This window comes from Syngnathus typhle, linkage group LG4, assembly GCF_033458585.1.
Source record: "Syngnathus typhle isolate RoL2023-S1 ecotype Sweden linkage group LG4, RoL_Styp_1.0, whole genome shotgun sequence".
Lineage (NCBI taxonomy): Eukaryota > Metazoa > Chordata > Actinopteri > Syngnathiformes > Syngnathidae > Syngnathus > Syngnathus typhle.
Genome location: NC_083741.1, coordinates 18,867,817 through 18,883,530, shown reverse-complemented (window position 1 = coordinate 18,883,530; position 15,714 = coordinate 18,867,817). Strand labels below are relative to the sequence as shown.

At 41.8% G+C, this 15,714-nt stretch overlaps 1 protein-coding gene across 1 annotated transcript; it reads left to right on the top strand.

Moving 5' to 3' along the window:
• The first annotated feature begins 6,008 nt into the window (after positions 1-6,008).
• On the top strand, positions 6,009-14,507 carry LOC133152809 (ubiquitin-conjugating enzyme E2 Q2-like). Its single transcript, XM_061276712.1, has 13 exons — positions 6,009-6,752; positions 7,323-7,427; positions 7,929-8,051; positions 8,150-8,206; positions 8,350-8,490; positions 9,044-9,128; positions 9,555-9,615; positions 9,694-9,784; positions 9,871-9,929; positions 10,073-10,121; positions 10,225-10,320; positions 11,102-11,168; positions 12,287-14,507. Exons 1-13 carry the CDS (start codon positions 6,594-6,596, stop codon positions 12,316-12,318), a joined length of 1,125 nt encoding a protein of 374 aa, XP_061132696.1. The 5' UTR covers positions 6,009-6,593; the 3' UTR covers positions 12,319-14,507.
• The last annotated feature ends 1,207 nt before the right edge of the window (positions 14,508-15,714 follow it).

The following is a 15,714-nucleotide window of genomic DNA, read 5'->3' as shown; positions in this document are numbered from 1 at the left end:
GTACTATGTAGTCATCGGCACCAGTGAGCTTGCAAAGTCTCAGAGCGTCGCTCCTCTGGCCGGACAAGGCGCCAGCGGCGCACCCCGATAAGGAGCCAGCAACATAGAGCGCTTGTCTGTAGACAAAACCGTCGGCCCAAAAAGTGTCACAAGACGCTCCATTGTGATATAACTTTGTAAAAAATAATAATAATAATAATAAAGAACAACAAAAAAAGAAAGATTCGTGGTGCGTACTTTGGTGGTTCGTTCGTCCGTCCATCCAGCAGGAAAAGCGACGTGTGCGCTCTTGAGGCGTCTCAGGCGGCTAGTGAGCGCCCAAGACCTGCCCAGTTTCTTTTTAGGCTGGAGCGCTCATGTCTTGTGTCGGTTCTGGTAACAAACTCTTTCTTGCATCCTTCCACTCTATATTCAATGAGGCAATGTGCGTATGTTTTAAACACCAAATTTGGACAGAAATACTTTTAAAGGTATTTTAGTCAAATCTTCCCACACAATTGCTTTATTTTTATGAACGCCCCTCCTCCCCACCCACAGAAGGCCAAGGATCTGTTATTTATTTTTATGTGTTTGGTGCTGTAAACTTATTTTAACAACTTTGGGTCCTGTTAAAAAAAAAAAAAAACTTGGGTCCTCTTGCTTGAGAAAGATTGGAAAAGACGGATGTTGTGCAATTGTAAATTCTATCCATTTTATTTGAGGTAAGATAGTGTTTGATTAATGGCGAGATGTTTGTAATTTATTTCAAAATGTTTTTTTGAGTTTGCTATTATTTGCCTCTTTAGTTGTCTGGAGCTTCATACACCCAGCAGGGTTACCTCATGGCAAACTAGGTTTGAGGTGTGGGGGACCAGACAAAGCACGGCTTAGGAGTTTGATCACGTCTCGGGGGAGATGATGGGACATTGAGTCCAAGTGTTCCCCGTCGCAATTGTTGAGGAGTTGTGCCTTTCGGCATGTACAGTATGTGCGCTCCGAGTAAGTGTGATGGAAGAGAAATCACAGAAGTGCTGCCATCGCATTGCCGTCTTGCACCACTACACACACACACACACACACACCAACGTCCATATATCACACCGACAGTTCATTACCTGGAGTGCTGCATGGGCTCCAGCTCCTTGCAACCTCGCCCTCATGCGAAATTATCGACTGATCCTGTCGATTGCTTGTCTGATTGATTCATGATTTGCAACCTATTTTTACCGCATAGGAAATCATGGAAATATGATTTAGGCCTATTTGTCACCGTCATAAAGATTTGATAGCTTGACAGGCATTTTGTAAGTAACGTTCTTAACTGTCATGCGAGTGTAATTTCAACAGATAAACTCACTCGGAATTCTGAATACACGTGACACGGGCTTTTCTAGGAGAGGCGTTACCCTTTCAGATTGCAATGCGAGGCTGTCGAGAGTTGGATTTCAGCTTTTGCTTGTTGTCTTTATGCTTTATGATTGGTTATCTCTTGTCATTGCAAAATTATGTTAGCTTCGATAAAGCCTTTAAATTAATTGGTCAAGCCCTGAAATGTTTCTGGTACTCCACTGCTTTACTCTATGAAGTATGTTCTTTTTATGTTTTAGAGTTTTTTAAAGTTTTGCTCAAACTTATGTTGAATGATTGAAGAAAGGTCAAGTTCACCTTTGCTGAGACTCATCTGCCCAATACAGAAGGTCTAATGTATCCAAAATGATTGCTTTGTCTTAAAAAGACTGTGACATAACCTAATGTGGAATATTTTGGCTGACTGAAAACATTTGCGTCCATTGATGTTTTTCTGACTAAGCATTTGAAGGGCAGCTTTTATTACTCCAAGTATTTTAGGAGTGGAGGTGTAGGTGAAGAAGAATGCAACAAATTGTTCAGCTTTGGTAGGAAGATAACTATTTAATGTTACATAAAGCTTTCATACAAATCAGAACAGGGCATACAATTTAAACAATAATAAAAACGTCAACATAAAGCAAATAGGCAGAGAACATCTTTCTCTCCGTGCAAAATCATGTATTTTTCATAAGTCTGCTTGTAATAGATAAATGGACCGCGCTGAGCCGATGTAATCGGATGAAGGTTATCTTGTGGAGCCTCCGAGTTGCGAGGGATCTGTTGTTGCTCAGGCGACTTAACCAAGTCAACTGGATCCATAATTGCATTCGAAGCACAGTGTATTTACTTTGTTGTGGCTGGAGGCAACATGAGGCTGCTGTGAGAGTCCCGTAAATGAGCGCATCACTCCCCTAATGCCAAAACGGTTTACAGGGCCGGAGGGATACAAGGGGGGATGGGGTGGGGGGTCTGGCTGACAAAAAAGCCCAGACTTCAAACAATTAGCTAAGAGGACCCATGTCGCGTTAATCAAAAAGCTGCTCTACTATGACTATGCTGTGGACCTGTTAATGTAGGTTGGCCCATACACAGCCATTAAGGTGCTTCCTGAAAACTTGAGCTAGCAAAACTTGAGCTAGCATCATATTACTACAAAACGTTATGTTGCTTTTTGCCTAGCCTGTTACGTGTCATTAACATTTCCAATTTTTAAAAGCGTTCGTTACATCTTTGTAGACACACACATGACCTCATCCCAGGACATAAAGTGTTAGGACAAAAGAGGGCTAGCATAAGCAAGCTAGCTAACGTTCTCATACAGTACCGATTTGGCTGAAAATGTAGTATCTTAATATTTCCATCCATCCATTTCCTATTATGCTTTTATTTATTAAATTTACGACTGATCGAGCTGAACACGCACATGATGATCCCTCACTGTGCACTCCTGTGCCCCGAAATGGATTGTAATCACTGACAATGTATTTACCTACACACTTAAATTAAGTGTCAGAATGAAAATTAGATTATTGGGATTTTCTTGGGTTGTTTGGGTGATTTAACAGTCTTCCTTTACCAACCACAAAAACAATGTGAGTGAGCTAACAAAGCCGGCTTCTCTTGAACCTAACCTCGTCCTTGGGGGACTTTGCAAGAGTGAAGAGTAGAATGAGAAAAGTTGCAGACATATGGTGGCCGTGCTGCTGGGAAGCAGTGTGTGGGTGATGAACATTTTACACCAGTGGCTGACTTCACAACAGAGGGGGGTAAGAAGAAAGACAAAATAAAGCTCTCAAGGGGAAGCAACTCACCATCTGGATTGTGGGGAGCAGTGACATATCCAATTTGGCTCTACCTGTGCGTGGACCGCTTGCAAACCTCTCTCTCAACGGGACCGCATCTTGCACGATGAGATCAAGTCACACTCTTGCACAATTCATCCTCTTGAAACACAACACATCCAGGCGGCTTATTTACACGCACAACACCGATAAGCATTGATTGGATCCGCACAACCTCCGGAGGGTCACACTCCGTCATACTCAAATCTGATCAGCACTGACGTCACGGACAGCTCCTGTTTTCCGCAGAGCTCTGCATGTAATCGCGTCTCGGTGGCTCCAATCCGATTTTGATCAACTTTTATTCTCGACGTTACGTCATAATTGCATGATGTGCTTTTTGTCTAGGAAGTAATGTAAGCCTTCCTCTCCTCATCTATAGACTGTAAGAAAACCGCAGATTGAATTGGGGAGGTCATGTTGAGTGCTTTCAAATCATCTGTCTTCTTCTCGTGTAATATGACCGCTCGTGTTTTTCCTGCCTTCAAGTGACACGCCAACTCCGCGCCTATTAATTGGCTAATCTGTCTTCGCCGGAGACTTTTCATTAGTGACACAAGTGTGACAAGTTGCCCTGCTGGCTGATTACCGCTGCCTGGTTCAAATAACACAACATGCCAAGCAGCTTCCTGATCCTGCTTGGTTGCTTCACAATTCAACTGCTAATTTGAATTCATTTTAATTTTGATTTTATTTTATTTTTTTACAAATTAAACGGTGTATGTTGGAAATAGCAAATTCGATAATACAGAGTTCTAGTAGTAGTAGTACAAATGTTTTTGTCGTGATTTGTTATTATTGTTAGCAAGCTAATTTCTAGCCATGATATAATCACGGTAAATTATATCAGTGATATATCATTTATCACCATCATCTGATAAATAGGTGAGTTTTTCCAGCGACTATTACTTTATTCGTAAAAGCCATAACTAGGTACATTTACCATGATTAGCAAGAGAGCACAACTGTACAAAATGTTTTTCCTCAACTTAAATACCTCGATACCAGTAGCCTCTCTCTATTGACTCCATTACAAACAGGAAAGCAGCTAGTTAAGATTCGACAGCCAAGCAGCGTGTTTCTGTCGCATATCACACACACACACACTCCACGAGACGTGGGCGCAATTATGTGCGCAAGTGACGATTTAAATAGAGCCGAGAGACACTCCATGCTGATTCCGCCACAACTCAAGGTGACATTTACTCGGCCTTCGCCCCTAATGGCCCTCCACACGCTCATTGGAGAAGCACTTAATCTGACTAAGACGCATCGACCATTGACAGGGGAGTTTTTTTTTTTTTAAAACAGAATTACTCTGTAAACTTTCAATATACAGTAAAAGAATCAAAGTCATGTTTTAAATGTATACTATCTGTTTACTTTAAGAAAATGCCATTTTCCATGTGTGAGTGCCTTGAGACAATCGGAACGGTGCTGTCACCACTTGACAAAGTGCTGGTGAATCAGCAGCAAGGACGAATGAGGGATCGACATTTAGCCATCCGAAGCTAAGCGTCGAAAGTGGCGAGCACAACTTGACGACTTGAGTTATAAATGTTCCGGCCACAAAACTTGATGACTTGACATTTCGCCAAGTTTTTGCAGTGTAGTACTTGACTTTGGCTGGAGTGCATGTCCACGACTGAGACACTAGATTTTATTACATGTGGGCCTATCAAGCCTCCCGTTGAAAATCGGTGCAGATGCAGATCAAAGTGCAAATTTCGTTTTATATAAATATACACCCCCCTCTGCTCAATAGTTTAATCCTATTAAGGAGAAGAAGATGTACAAGTATTTTTAAAAAATCAAACAAGTTTACAAAATATAACATGTTAACATTTGTGTTAATAATGTTTGTGTTTGTGTGCTATTTCATAGCAAGCCGTGGACTTCCCGACACGTCAGCCATCATCTGTGGTGAAATCGTAAAGGTTACGAATGGCAGGCAGTGATTTGCCGAGATGGAATGAGGTGACGAATAGGGCTTTTAATTAATTTTTTTGCCTGGCGCTGATGCAGGGGACAGAGGAGAAGGATAAATCAGAGGGGACAAAAGCAATCTGTTTCTTTATTAGAGCCTGGACGTGACGGAGTGCAGGTCAGATGCATCTTTTACCACTCACATGAATATACCACATTTGGCCATTATATTTGTTTCATTTAACAATGGTAAAATGTAGTGTGACTAGAATGTAACACAGTAGGGCGCAGACCTCTGCCAATGCCGAACAAAGCCAGAAGTAAATTTTGTTCATCGTGGTATGAAAAGTAAGTGTAGCCAAAATGGGATCCAGTCATCACTAAAAATGTAAGAAATGCAGTAATCATAATCATAGTAGTTCTTCTTGTTGTAGCAGCTGTCGTTGTAAAAAAAAACGTGATCATAATATTTTGTTAGTATACTAATTATGCTAAGTTACTGAAGGGAATTAAGAATTGTGCTGCCATAGAAGGAACATTTTGAGTATGTATTGAAACGAATGTCTTTCTTGTTTGGTGCAATACCGCCCTCTGTTGGAAATATTGTGCTAATACAGTACAATTATCTACAATTTCTATTTGGACCCGTGCTGACTAACCTCGAAATTCTCTCTCAAATTATGAAATACTGTACTGACTTCTTAAAAAATGGAGAGAGGGGAAATAAAACCGAACAACGGAGTGGAATCACAAATGTGCACTTTTATTGGAAAAAAATAATAAAGTCCCGCAACTTGATTTGAAATCGTAAATTACAAAATCCAAGGGTGACAACCATAAAATAAGTGTTAAAAAGTCAAATATTGTGGCTCAACTTTTGCCCTGGATCCCGCGCGGTGGATTATGGGATGCTGCGGGAACAGCGAGCTCGCGGGACGCCATCTTTAAACCCCAACAGAGAGGCCAACTACGCTAACAGCAGATGAACCGAGATGAAAAACACTGTCCTTCCTCCGGCGGATTATTTCCACCCACAGCGGGGTAGCGGAGCGAACCGTGCGCTCGCCCGCCACTTCGAAGAATAACGGGGGCGCCGTGCCATGGGAGCGAGCGGACGAGATGAGCGGACGGCGTTTTGCAGCCTTTTAAGACGGTTGTCATCATAGGCGGCCAACAACAATAGACAGAAAGACAACAACAACGCACTAGCATGCTAACGTGCTGAATGCGAACATTAGCTGCTACGTCGTTGAAAACATATCGAATTAAGATTAACTTGAACCGGACGCTTTCCACGGAAGGCACCGGGTCGTTTGGACTCACACAGGGGGAGCCAGAGCGACAAGTTGTCATTACTGGAGTCATAAAATAAACCTGGATATATATATTTTTTTTCATTTCAACTTTTGTTTTTGCTTGTGGCTTAAGCTAGCTGCGAGCTAAAGCCCCGGTTTCTTTTCCCCCTCCCCAAGCGGCCCGGCCGGAGATGCGCGGAAGATGTCGGTGTCGGGGCTGAAGGCCGAACTGAAGTTTTTGGAGTCTATTTTCGACCCAAATCACGAACGATTCCGGATCATCGACTGGAAGCCCGACGAGCTTAGCTGTCAGTTCAACGTAACCGGGGAGAAGCTGCTGATTATCCACTGTAACATAACGGTCAGTACGGTACGGCGATTGACATGTTCATTGGGAGGGGGGGTTAGCAGGCAAGCTATGGTTAGCCGGGGGAAAAAAAATGCTAGTCGAGTTGCTAACACTGTGTGCGGGGAAAGATCTAGCTAGATTAGATAGATATTGTATTTATCCACAAGGGAAATACATTTGTCGCACTCCAATGTGCGAGTCCTGATTTGCATGGTAAATTATATATTCATAAACTAGAGAGTATAATCTAGTGTTGAAACCTCAACTACTTTTCATAACTAAACAGACACGGAGCTGCTTGGTAAAATATCCAAGACAAATATTTGAGATCGAAAAAGAGGAGAGGGAGGTGCCATGCTACCAAACAATACATTTTGTAAATTCATGATATATAAACATACGCACACATGTTTAGGCCCAATAATCTGAATTGGATGACTTCCAATTGCACTTGTGTTGATCTCTCATATTTGCTATACAGTAGAACTTGTATACGCCAAAGGTATAGCTGTCTGTAAACAAAGTTGACTCGCAAAATTGCAACCTGTGGACTTAAACCGGCTTTATTTTTGTGTGCAACAGGAGTCCTATCCATCCACACCGCCTATTTGGTTCGTGAATTCTGACGACCCCAGCTTGGCACAAGTTTTGGAGCGTCTGGAGGATGTGAAAAAAGGCAGCACCTTGGTAAATATCCCCACCATATGACGCAGAGCCCTTTAGTGTCCACATACCATCATCACATGACCAAGATGAGCCCTGGTTGACTTGTGTATCGAGGCTAAATCTTGCGTTTAGAATATCTTTTTTGTTCCGTTTCAGGGTTCATTCAAGGTCGCAAACAAACGCAAAGGCGTTTGTCAGACATTCACCAACAGTATTAATAATCTTCAACAGTATTTCTTGTCGCAAATAAGATTTGAAAGTGTTCAAAATTTCCTCGCGGCAAGAAGAATACCTTACGTGAGATGCGGGTTTTCAGGTTTATGTGTTCTAAAAATAGGCACAAACAAGCATGCATACAGATGTGAAAGCTACAGCAACCAGGAGCATCTGCCAAACACACAAAATTGCCTCCCAGTTAATTTTGCGCTTTGTTGGAGGAGTATATGCTCAATAAATGATTCGTCATTACACCCACTTAATACACAAAAACACACACGCAACTTTTGCTTTTGTCTTCTCCAGCTGTTGCAGCAGTTAAAGAAGCTGATTTGTGACCTCTGCCGGCTGTACAACCTTCCTCAGCATCCCGATGTGGAGATGTTGGACCAGCCGCTCCCCGCCGGCCCTGTTGCACAAGACAGAAAGGTACGACAGACTTTTCTTATTGCACATTCTAAAATAAATTTTGATTACCGTGCAACAACATATTTTGCAATTTTAATAACGTGTATGCTTGTGTGTAGCATGGGACAGAGGAGGTCACGTCAGAAGAAGAAGAGGAAGAGGAAGAGATGGGAGAGGTAGCAATATTTGTACTAGAACACTTCCTGTTTATAAGAAGGAGATTTATATGACAAGAGCCAAACACTCCTCTTTTCCCCAATGTAATCATACTAGTTAACATTTTAAGCATGATTCACATCTCGGGTCTGCTCTCCGACAGGACGTCGAGGACTTGGACCACTATGAAATGAAAGAGGAGGAGCCCGTTGAAGGCAAGAAATCCGAAGACGATGGCATCGAGAAAGAGAATCTGGCCGTCCTGGAGAAGATCAGGAAGAACCAGAGGCAGGACCATTTAAATGTGAGTCGGGCATCTTCACATGTTTACAGAAGAGGCAGTGTTTAATCACCTTTTACCCAAAGCCCAGCGAAAATTGCTATAACAGCAACTTTGTGTAATTTTACTCTCAATAAAATGGTGACACTGTCAGGCGTGGCAGATGAAGCCATTATTTCACGCAACGTCGGGAAGAGAAAGTGTGGAACTTCACTATTGTATCAAGTTAATTTAAGCAGAACAGTGAGACAGAAGTGAAGTAAAACAGAGTTCACAGGTAGTGTGAAAGGTGGAGGGATCTGTAACAGAGGCAGACGAGGAACCTTTGTTTAACGGAAAGTTTGGAGAGTGGTGTCAAGTTTGACATGCGACACTCACTTCTCCTATCGCCTTGAGCTGAAAGCAATCTTTACTCATTTCCGGGAGTCCCTTGCATACAGGCGGCGCCCTGCCTCTCTAAAAAATCCATTGGGACTTCACAAGGTGAAGTCTGACCTCAGTTGCCAGTTCATGTCTTTGCTTTTTTTCCCCCCACTTCAGACCTGCTGCTTTGACTGATTCGCTCAATTGCTTTCAGGGGGCCGTGTCCGGTTCCGTGCAAGCCTCGGACCGCCTGATGAAGGAACTCCGGGAGATCTACAGGTCTCAGAGTTACAAGACAGGTGGGCTGCTTTGCACGCACACTAGAGATTCAATACAGCTTTTTTTGCATTTACTTTTATAAAGGTGCACTACACTACACTACACTACACTACACTACACTACACTACACTACACTACACTACACTACACTACACTACACTACACTACACTACACTACACTACACTACACTGAAGGTACCCAATAGAAGACGTATGTACAAAACGGTAATCATAAACCTTCAAGCAACTCCGCCTTTACCACACTCCCAGCGGCAACACGTGCAACAGGAGAAGTCATGCCGTCTCGTGCATAAAAAAAAAAAAAAATGGAAGAGATGTCACCAAAAAAAAGCGAGAGTCTTACAGAGGATTATCTCTGTAAAGGCAGGACTATTGATGTCAAGGCATTTGATGAAAATGTGTATTTTCTTCCTTTTGTATGGAAGGCATCTATTCGGTGGAGCTGGTCAACGACAGCCTGTACGAATGGCACGTCAAATTACGAACGTGAGTGAAAATTGGAACGAGGGCTTGCTTTTGTTTGGGAATACCGGCTAACGAATGTCTTGTTTGGTTTACTGATAGTGTCGATCCAGACAGCCCCTTACACAGCGACTTACAAGTCTTAAAGGAAAAGGAAGGAATGGATTACATTTTACTGAACTTCTCCTACAAAGTGAGTACTTTGAATATTCTGGGCTAACGTTGCGACGGCATCAACAAAAAGACAAAAGTTTAAATCCACCGTGTTTCCTTCTTCAGGATAATTTCCCTTTCGATCCTCCATTTGTGCGGGTTGTGTCGCCTGTGCTGTCTGGGGGGTGAGTCATTCAAAATGTGATGCTTGATGGTGGGTCATCAAAAGATGCAAATTTCATGTCGCAGAGTGAAATTGACTTTGGGCGCTGAGTTTAAAAAATGTTTCAAGATAATTAAAGCGAGCATCGTTTTTTTTCCCCTTTAGCTATGTTCTTGGAGGAGGTGCCCTGTGCATGGAGCTTCTCACCAAACAGGTCAGTTCTTCTTTATTATCGTATTAAAAAAGTGAAAGGGTGCATTTTCTGTTTAATTGAATTAAGACCCTTTATAACGGCAGCATCACTTTCTTGCCTGCAGGGTTGGAGCAGTGCCTATTCAATTGAGTCTGTCATCATGCAGATCAATGCCACTTTAGTCAAAGGAAAAGCCAGAGTGCAGTTCGGAGCCAACAAAGTAAGTGAGCGCAGTACTGACTGTTGTTCTTCACATGGATTTTTTTTTTTTTTCTCAAAAGACATTTCATTAGCGTCGACCCCATTGTCAGAATCCGATGCGATACAAAGACATTAGAGATGCGATTGTTAACTGATTGAGTTCAATTGGCTTGATTGATTATAATGGAGTTAAAAAAGGAGTGCACTTGTCTGTTCATTAACTTCAGTAAAACTATTTTCCCGTGTAATGAAGCAGAGTATGACAAGCCCTGGGGAATTTTTATTTTGATCGTAGGAAACAGAAGTTCAGAATGTCCAAAATGAAATTCTCAATGTGGTTATATTATAGTCCAGTTTTGTTTGTGATATGTGTGTTGTCCGAATATTTTTAATTTAATCAAGATACAGGAAAATGAATGCTCCATTGTGAATTTATTTTTAAAATTTTCCTGGACAGACAATCTTTAATAATAAAAAATCATCATCGAAATAGTTATCCTAAAACTAAAATATACTCCAATAATTGAATGTAATGACGTATTAATATTATCAGCCTGACTCAATGATAATAACTAATTAGTCCTCAGACAATATTGCGCAATAATTTATATTACGAGTAGCCACGTGTGCAACAGTTTTAGGACATACAGTATATTGATTGCTAATGTAATCAATATTGGTGATATGGTGTAAAGTCTGTATGCATCATATTGGTGCAGTGTTTGAATCCAGCTTATTATATATATTCAGCACTCTGCCATTTTCTTTCATTTTTATGCTTCATCTCTCTCCCCTTGCAGAACCAGTACAATCTAGCCAGAGCACAGCAGTCCTACAAATCCCTCGTCCAGATCCACGAAAAGAACGGTTAGTACGCATTTTGATTTGATTTTTTTTCTTTTTTTTAAACTAGTGAGGATAAGCAGTTCAGAAAATGAATAGATGGATTTCCGTGACATTTACAGAACATTTGAACACTACTGAGCTGCTAGCTCGCTTCAATGGATTGATTTTCTGAAATAATTACGCCGGTGTTAGAAAGCAGCGTTCTGTGGCCGCCCCCATTAAGTCACAGCACAGACGGACAAAAATTGTCTCGACAGAAAGTCTGGCACCAAAACAACATGAGGCGAGTTGGTTTTTAATATGAAAAGAAAGAAAATCCACTCCAATACTGTTAGAAATGGATTATTTGATTATCGTGACAGTAAAATAACCTTGCACAAAGGGTTGTCAGGCCCTTTTAACTTTAGCGAAGACCCAAAGCGATATGACGCAAAGTCACTTTGGTGACCTTGAAGTCGTGGCTGCTGTCACATGCCATTCACTTATTTTTGGCAGTGTGTTACTGACAGTCACATGTCCTGGCTTCCAAACCAGGCTTGACCGAAGGTTTGCAGCTCAGAAGCCACATTAGCTACAAACATTCAGAAATTTATTAGTTAATTGAATTTATTCACGTCAAATTATTTTCAATTATTTTTGTCTTTCTTCTCACAATATCTAATGTAATGGTGTTGTGAAAATAATTCAAATTGCAGATCTTTTACCTCATATTACAACTTTATCCTTGTAATATTAGCACTACTTGTATTGTAAATTTAAAAAACAGTGGAATATTATAATTTTATTCTTAAATTTTTATTATTATTTTATCACATTTTCGTTTTTCTGATAAAATGGTCACCCTCCCCAATATTGCTGGTTCATTTTTGTAGTATTGTGATGTCTTTCTCATAGCTATTTTCCCCCCCATGAATCTTTTTTCTCTTAAAATTAAGACTTTATTTTCATAATTTTTTGTGGTAAAATCTTTCACTCCTGTAATGACTTTGGTTCCCATTTTTTGATGGAAGTTGTACTAAAATATGACTCAATTTCCTTACACTGACCTCATCTTAGTTTAGTATTTCTTTGTGTGACCCCAATTCAACCACCGTTATGATAAAAAGGTGCTCATGTGATGAATCTGTTGTTGCCTCCAGGATGGTACACACCCCCAAAGGAGGATGGCTAATATTTTTCTCCTTCCTGCTCTGGATTTATTTTCCTTGCGACCAACTTGCCCCACACACCCCTCTCCCAATTTTTTTTTTTTTACGGTTTTGATTGTTGAGTGAACTTCAAGCCAAAATTCCTCATCCGGTGACCAACCAACGAGAAACAAGAAGCACATAAGCAAATATATCACACCCCTCTGCTTTGGACGCCGATGCTGCCGTCGTATATTTATCTCCTGATGGAAACTATGAACTACAGAAAACGGCTGGCGTCGGCCATCACCGAGGCTCCTTTTTAACGGGACGCCGCCTATTTGGCTGGACCACACCACCGCGGTGGTGATCAATGGCATTTCTCCGGACCTTCTACATTATGGCGAGCCAGCTTGCATTTGGACGTCTTTTCAAAGCCCGAAGGCCTCAGAGGAAGAGAACATAGACACCTCGAGCCTGATGTCGAGAATTCCACACAAATAAACGGACTAAATAGGACGGCGTCGGCAGCCCCACACTGTAATCTAGCTGCTTTTAACGCCCAGTGTAATCATGTACATTTGTATTTCTGCAAGAGGATGTTTATAATGTCACCCCGACTCGGGTCCTCGAGGCTGTGTACACACACTCGTGTGCGCTGCGACCATCGACAGCAGCTTTCCTCTTGGAATGAAGAAGTTGCCACACGGTTACTCTTGCATAAGGAAACTAAAGTACGCCATATTCTTATGTAAGACTAATGACTACTGCATTTGTTTTTCTTTTTAATATGAATTGGATATCCGGGTGACAATAGCCTCTTTTACACAGAAAGCCTGAAAAAATCATCGGAGCAGTTGAGACTTTAACTGGGAAATATGTCAGTATTACCGTAATCTTCTCACTTTCTGTCCGGAGGTTTCTGAATACCTTTGGTATCCTTCTTCTATCACGGCTCTGATACTACCTCCAAACGATGACATCATGGCCACCTTTCCGTGTCGGCGCCGTTCAAACTGAGATACGATACATGACGGGAACATGCTGACTTTTGCAGGCTGTGTAAAAGGGACCATTGAGCCCTTTGATTGATGGCGCCTCTTTATCACGGCTGTCCCTGGCATTCCCGAGGCTTTTGGAATATATATTTTTTTTTTGTCATTCCTCAAACCGGATGAACCTCAATCAGGCTATGCATCTAATCGTCTTTGAATCGGTCTGCTTAGTTCTCACAAGCCACAAGGCCAATTCGTTCTTTGTGGACATCTGATGGTGGGGAAACAAAAAGTGACCTCCCCGAGTTGTCCTCAATGATCTTTTCCTTTTCCTCAACTCACTGCAATAGTCTAAACTTTACACCTCACTTCTAGCGAAAACTCTTTACGCATTTGCGATGTTGAGTGATCCCTTCTACGTGTTCATTCCATGTCACGCACTCCCATCATGGATATTCAGTGCTGTTACTAACTTTGTTTTAAATGAGGATGTTCTCAAAGGGCAGCATAGGAAACTTCATCGCAAGTTGTGTTTGGACAGAAATCGCCGCCCCTCCCCGTATCATCGAGTGGACGTTTTCTAGAACGGCATAGACGCAATCCGTGTTCATGCTGACATCTTGTGGGGTTGCTGGGCCCAAACTCAGGAATACATATCACAGACGTAGCTACGGATCTCGAAAATGCAGATTCCGATCATTGACGTACGTGCGAATAGAACCCAACTCCAACAAGTTTCGGAAAGATGAAGCGAGGCTTCGTTGGGTGGAAATCTAACATCTGTACATTGGCGATATCCGTGTGGAACAGCGTCGTCATTCCTCAAAGACTTCAAACTTAGTCAAGACACACTTTCATCACATTCTGGACTTGTTTTTAATTGAGCTCCAGTTGCGTCTCAGCACTTGGCAACGATTTCGTGTTGCCCTGCGCGTAGAACCAGGTTAGAAGAACTTACAAATTGCTACTCAATATCTTTAAGCCCGAATCTGATGTGCACTGAAAGCAGACCCGACAATTCCCGAGACCGACTCCGATCCAAAGTCTGAACCGATTCCGGTTTTATGTTCCACAAAACCGTGATTGTCCCTTGGCTTTTTAAGTTATGCACTGGTGAGCATGCATTGCATTTGGTTTCAATTTTTTTGTTTTGTTTCCCCCACTGCAAGGGTGAATTTGACCATGTAAAGTAATTTGTGAACTTGCATCAAGTTTATGAATAAAGAATTAAATAATAATACACCTGCACTTTGTTTATTATGGCCTCCTGCATTCTTCACCCCGATTGTTTCCGAGCAAATGGAGGCGGGAAATCCTCTGGATAATCTTTCAAGAACACTTCGACAATCAGACCGTTGGGGACATGAAAATGATTGGAAAAAGCTTCAATGTTCTCCCATCATGTCATGGTGTTTTTTTCCAGCGGCCACTAGATGGCAGTAGAACAATGTCAACAGTTTCCTTGCTCCATGTGAAGGAGAACTGAAATATTTTCGGGTCGCCCACGTTTCATGTTGGCTGCGTCACTGGACAAGAAAAAGAGCACAAAATTTGTTGGGAGTTTTATTTTGGAGGTGGTTGTATTTCTGTTATGGCTTTGAGGGCCTCTGGGGGCCATCTTGAGTCCATTATTTGTTACAGATACACAGAAGAAAAAAAAAAAAACTAAAGGCCTCAAGGGGCCCAGAGGAAAGAAACAGTCCATCTCTATGATTAAAAGTGTCCACATGGAAGCCTCGATGGGCACAGCTTCAAGCACAGACTGTATCTGTGTTTGACGCTGTTCACTGGACCGTTACATTTTGATTTTGGAGTTTACCAGCCTTCGGTAGACACTCGACACGATGTGATGATAATACTGATCTAATCATACGATAAAATCATTGCGGACTATTCTAGTTCCAGTTTTTCTGCAGTGTTTCCTAACCTTTGTCGAGCCAAGGCAAGTGATAATCTCTTCTTAAATTACAAATAATTTGCAAGTCTTAAACACTACTCCTGTTACTGAACTGAAATGTCACCGATATACTCAATTCTTCTAAACAGCCTTTTAAATGGCAGCATCAGCAGGTGTTTCCTGGTCTTAGACTCCTTTTATGGTGGCCTGTGTTGTGAGGCTTGTTAGTGTAAATTTAGGAACACGGGCTGTTCTAATGATGTCTGGCTTTGAGGACCAACTCCCACTGTGACTCTGAATGACCCCATGTCATGGCAAAGCATCTGGACGCCAATAAACCAGGTGTCCACCCACCCTATAACCACACTTCCCCCCCTTTCATCAGAACTTGTCATGAGGCGGGCTGTAATGCTCTGCAAGAGTTCACATGTAATTTAGCATGACCGTCCATCAACAAAGCTTCAAATAAAGGCGATAGCTTATTGAATTTAAATGCAAACAGTTAGGGGTGAATCTCATTTCTTCTTATTCCCGGTACAGCCAGATAG

Bases quoted from the DNA above. Each gene is read 5' to 3' on its own strand.
- LOC133152809 (XM_061276712.1), top strand. From the start codon at position 6,594: ATGTCGGTGTCGGGGCTGAAGGCCGAACTGAAGTTTTTGGAGTCTATT. The intron at 7,428-7,928 runs GTAAATATCCCC...TGTCTTCTCCAG, and splicing joins TGAAAAAAGGCAGCACCTTG to CTGTTGCAGCAGTTAAAGAA. The intron at 10,321-11,101 runs GTAAGTGAGCGC...CTCCCCTTGCAG, and splicing joins TGCAGTTCGGAGCCAACAAA to AACCAGTACAATCTAGCCAG.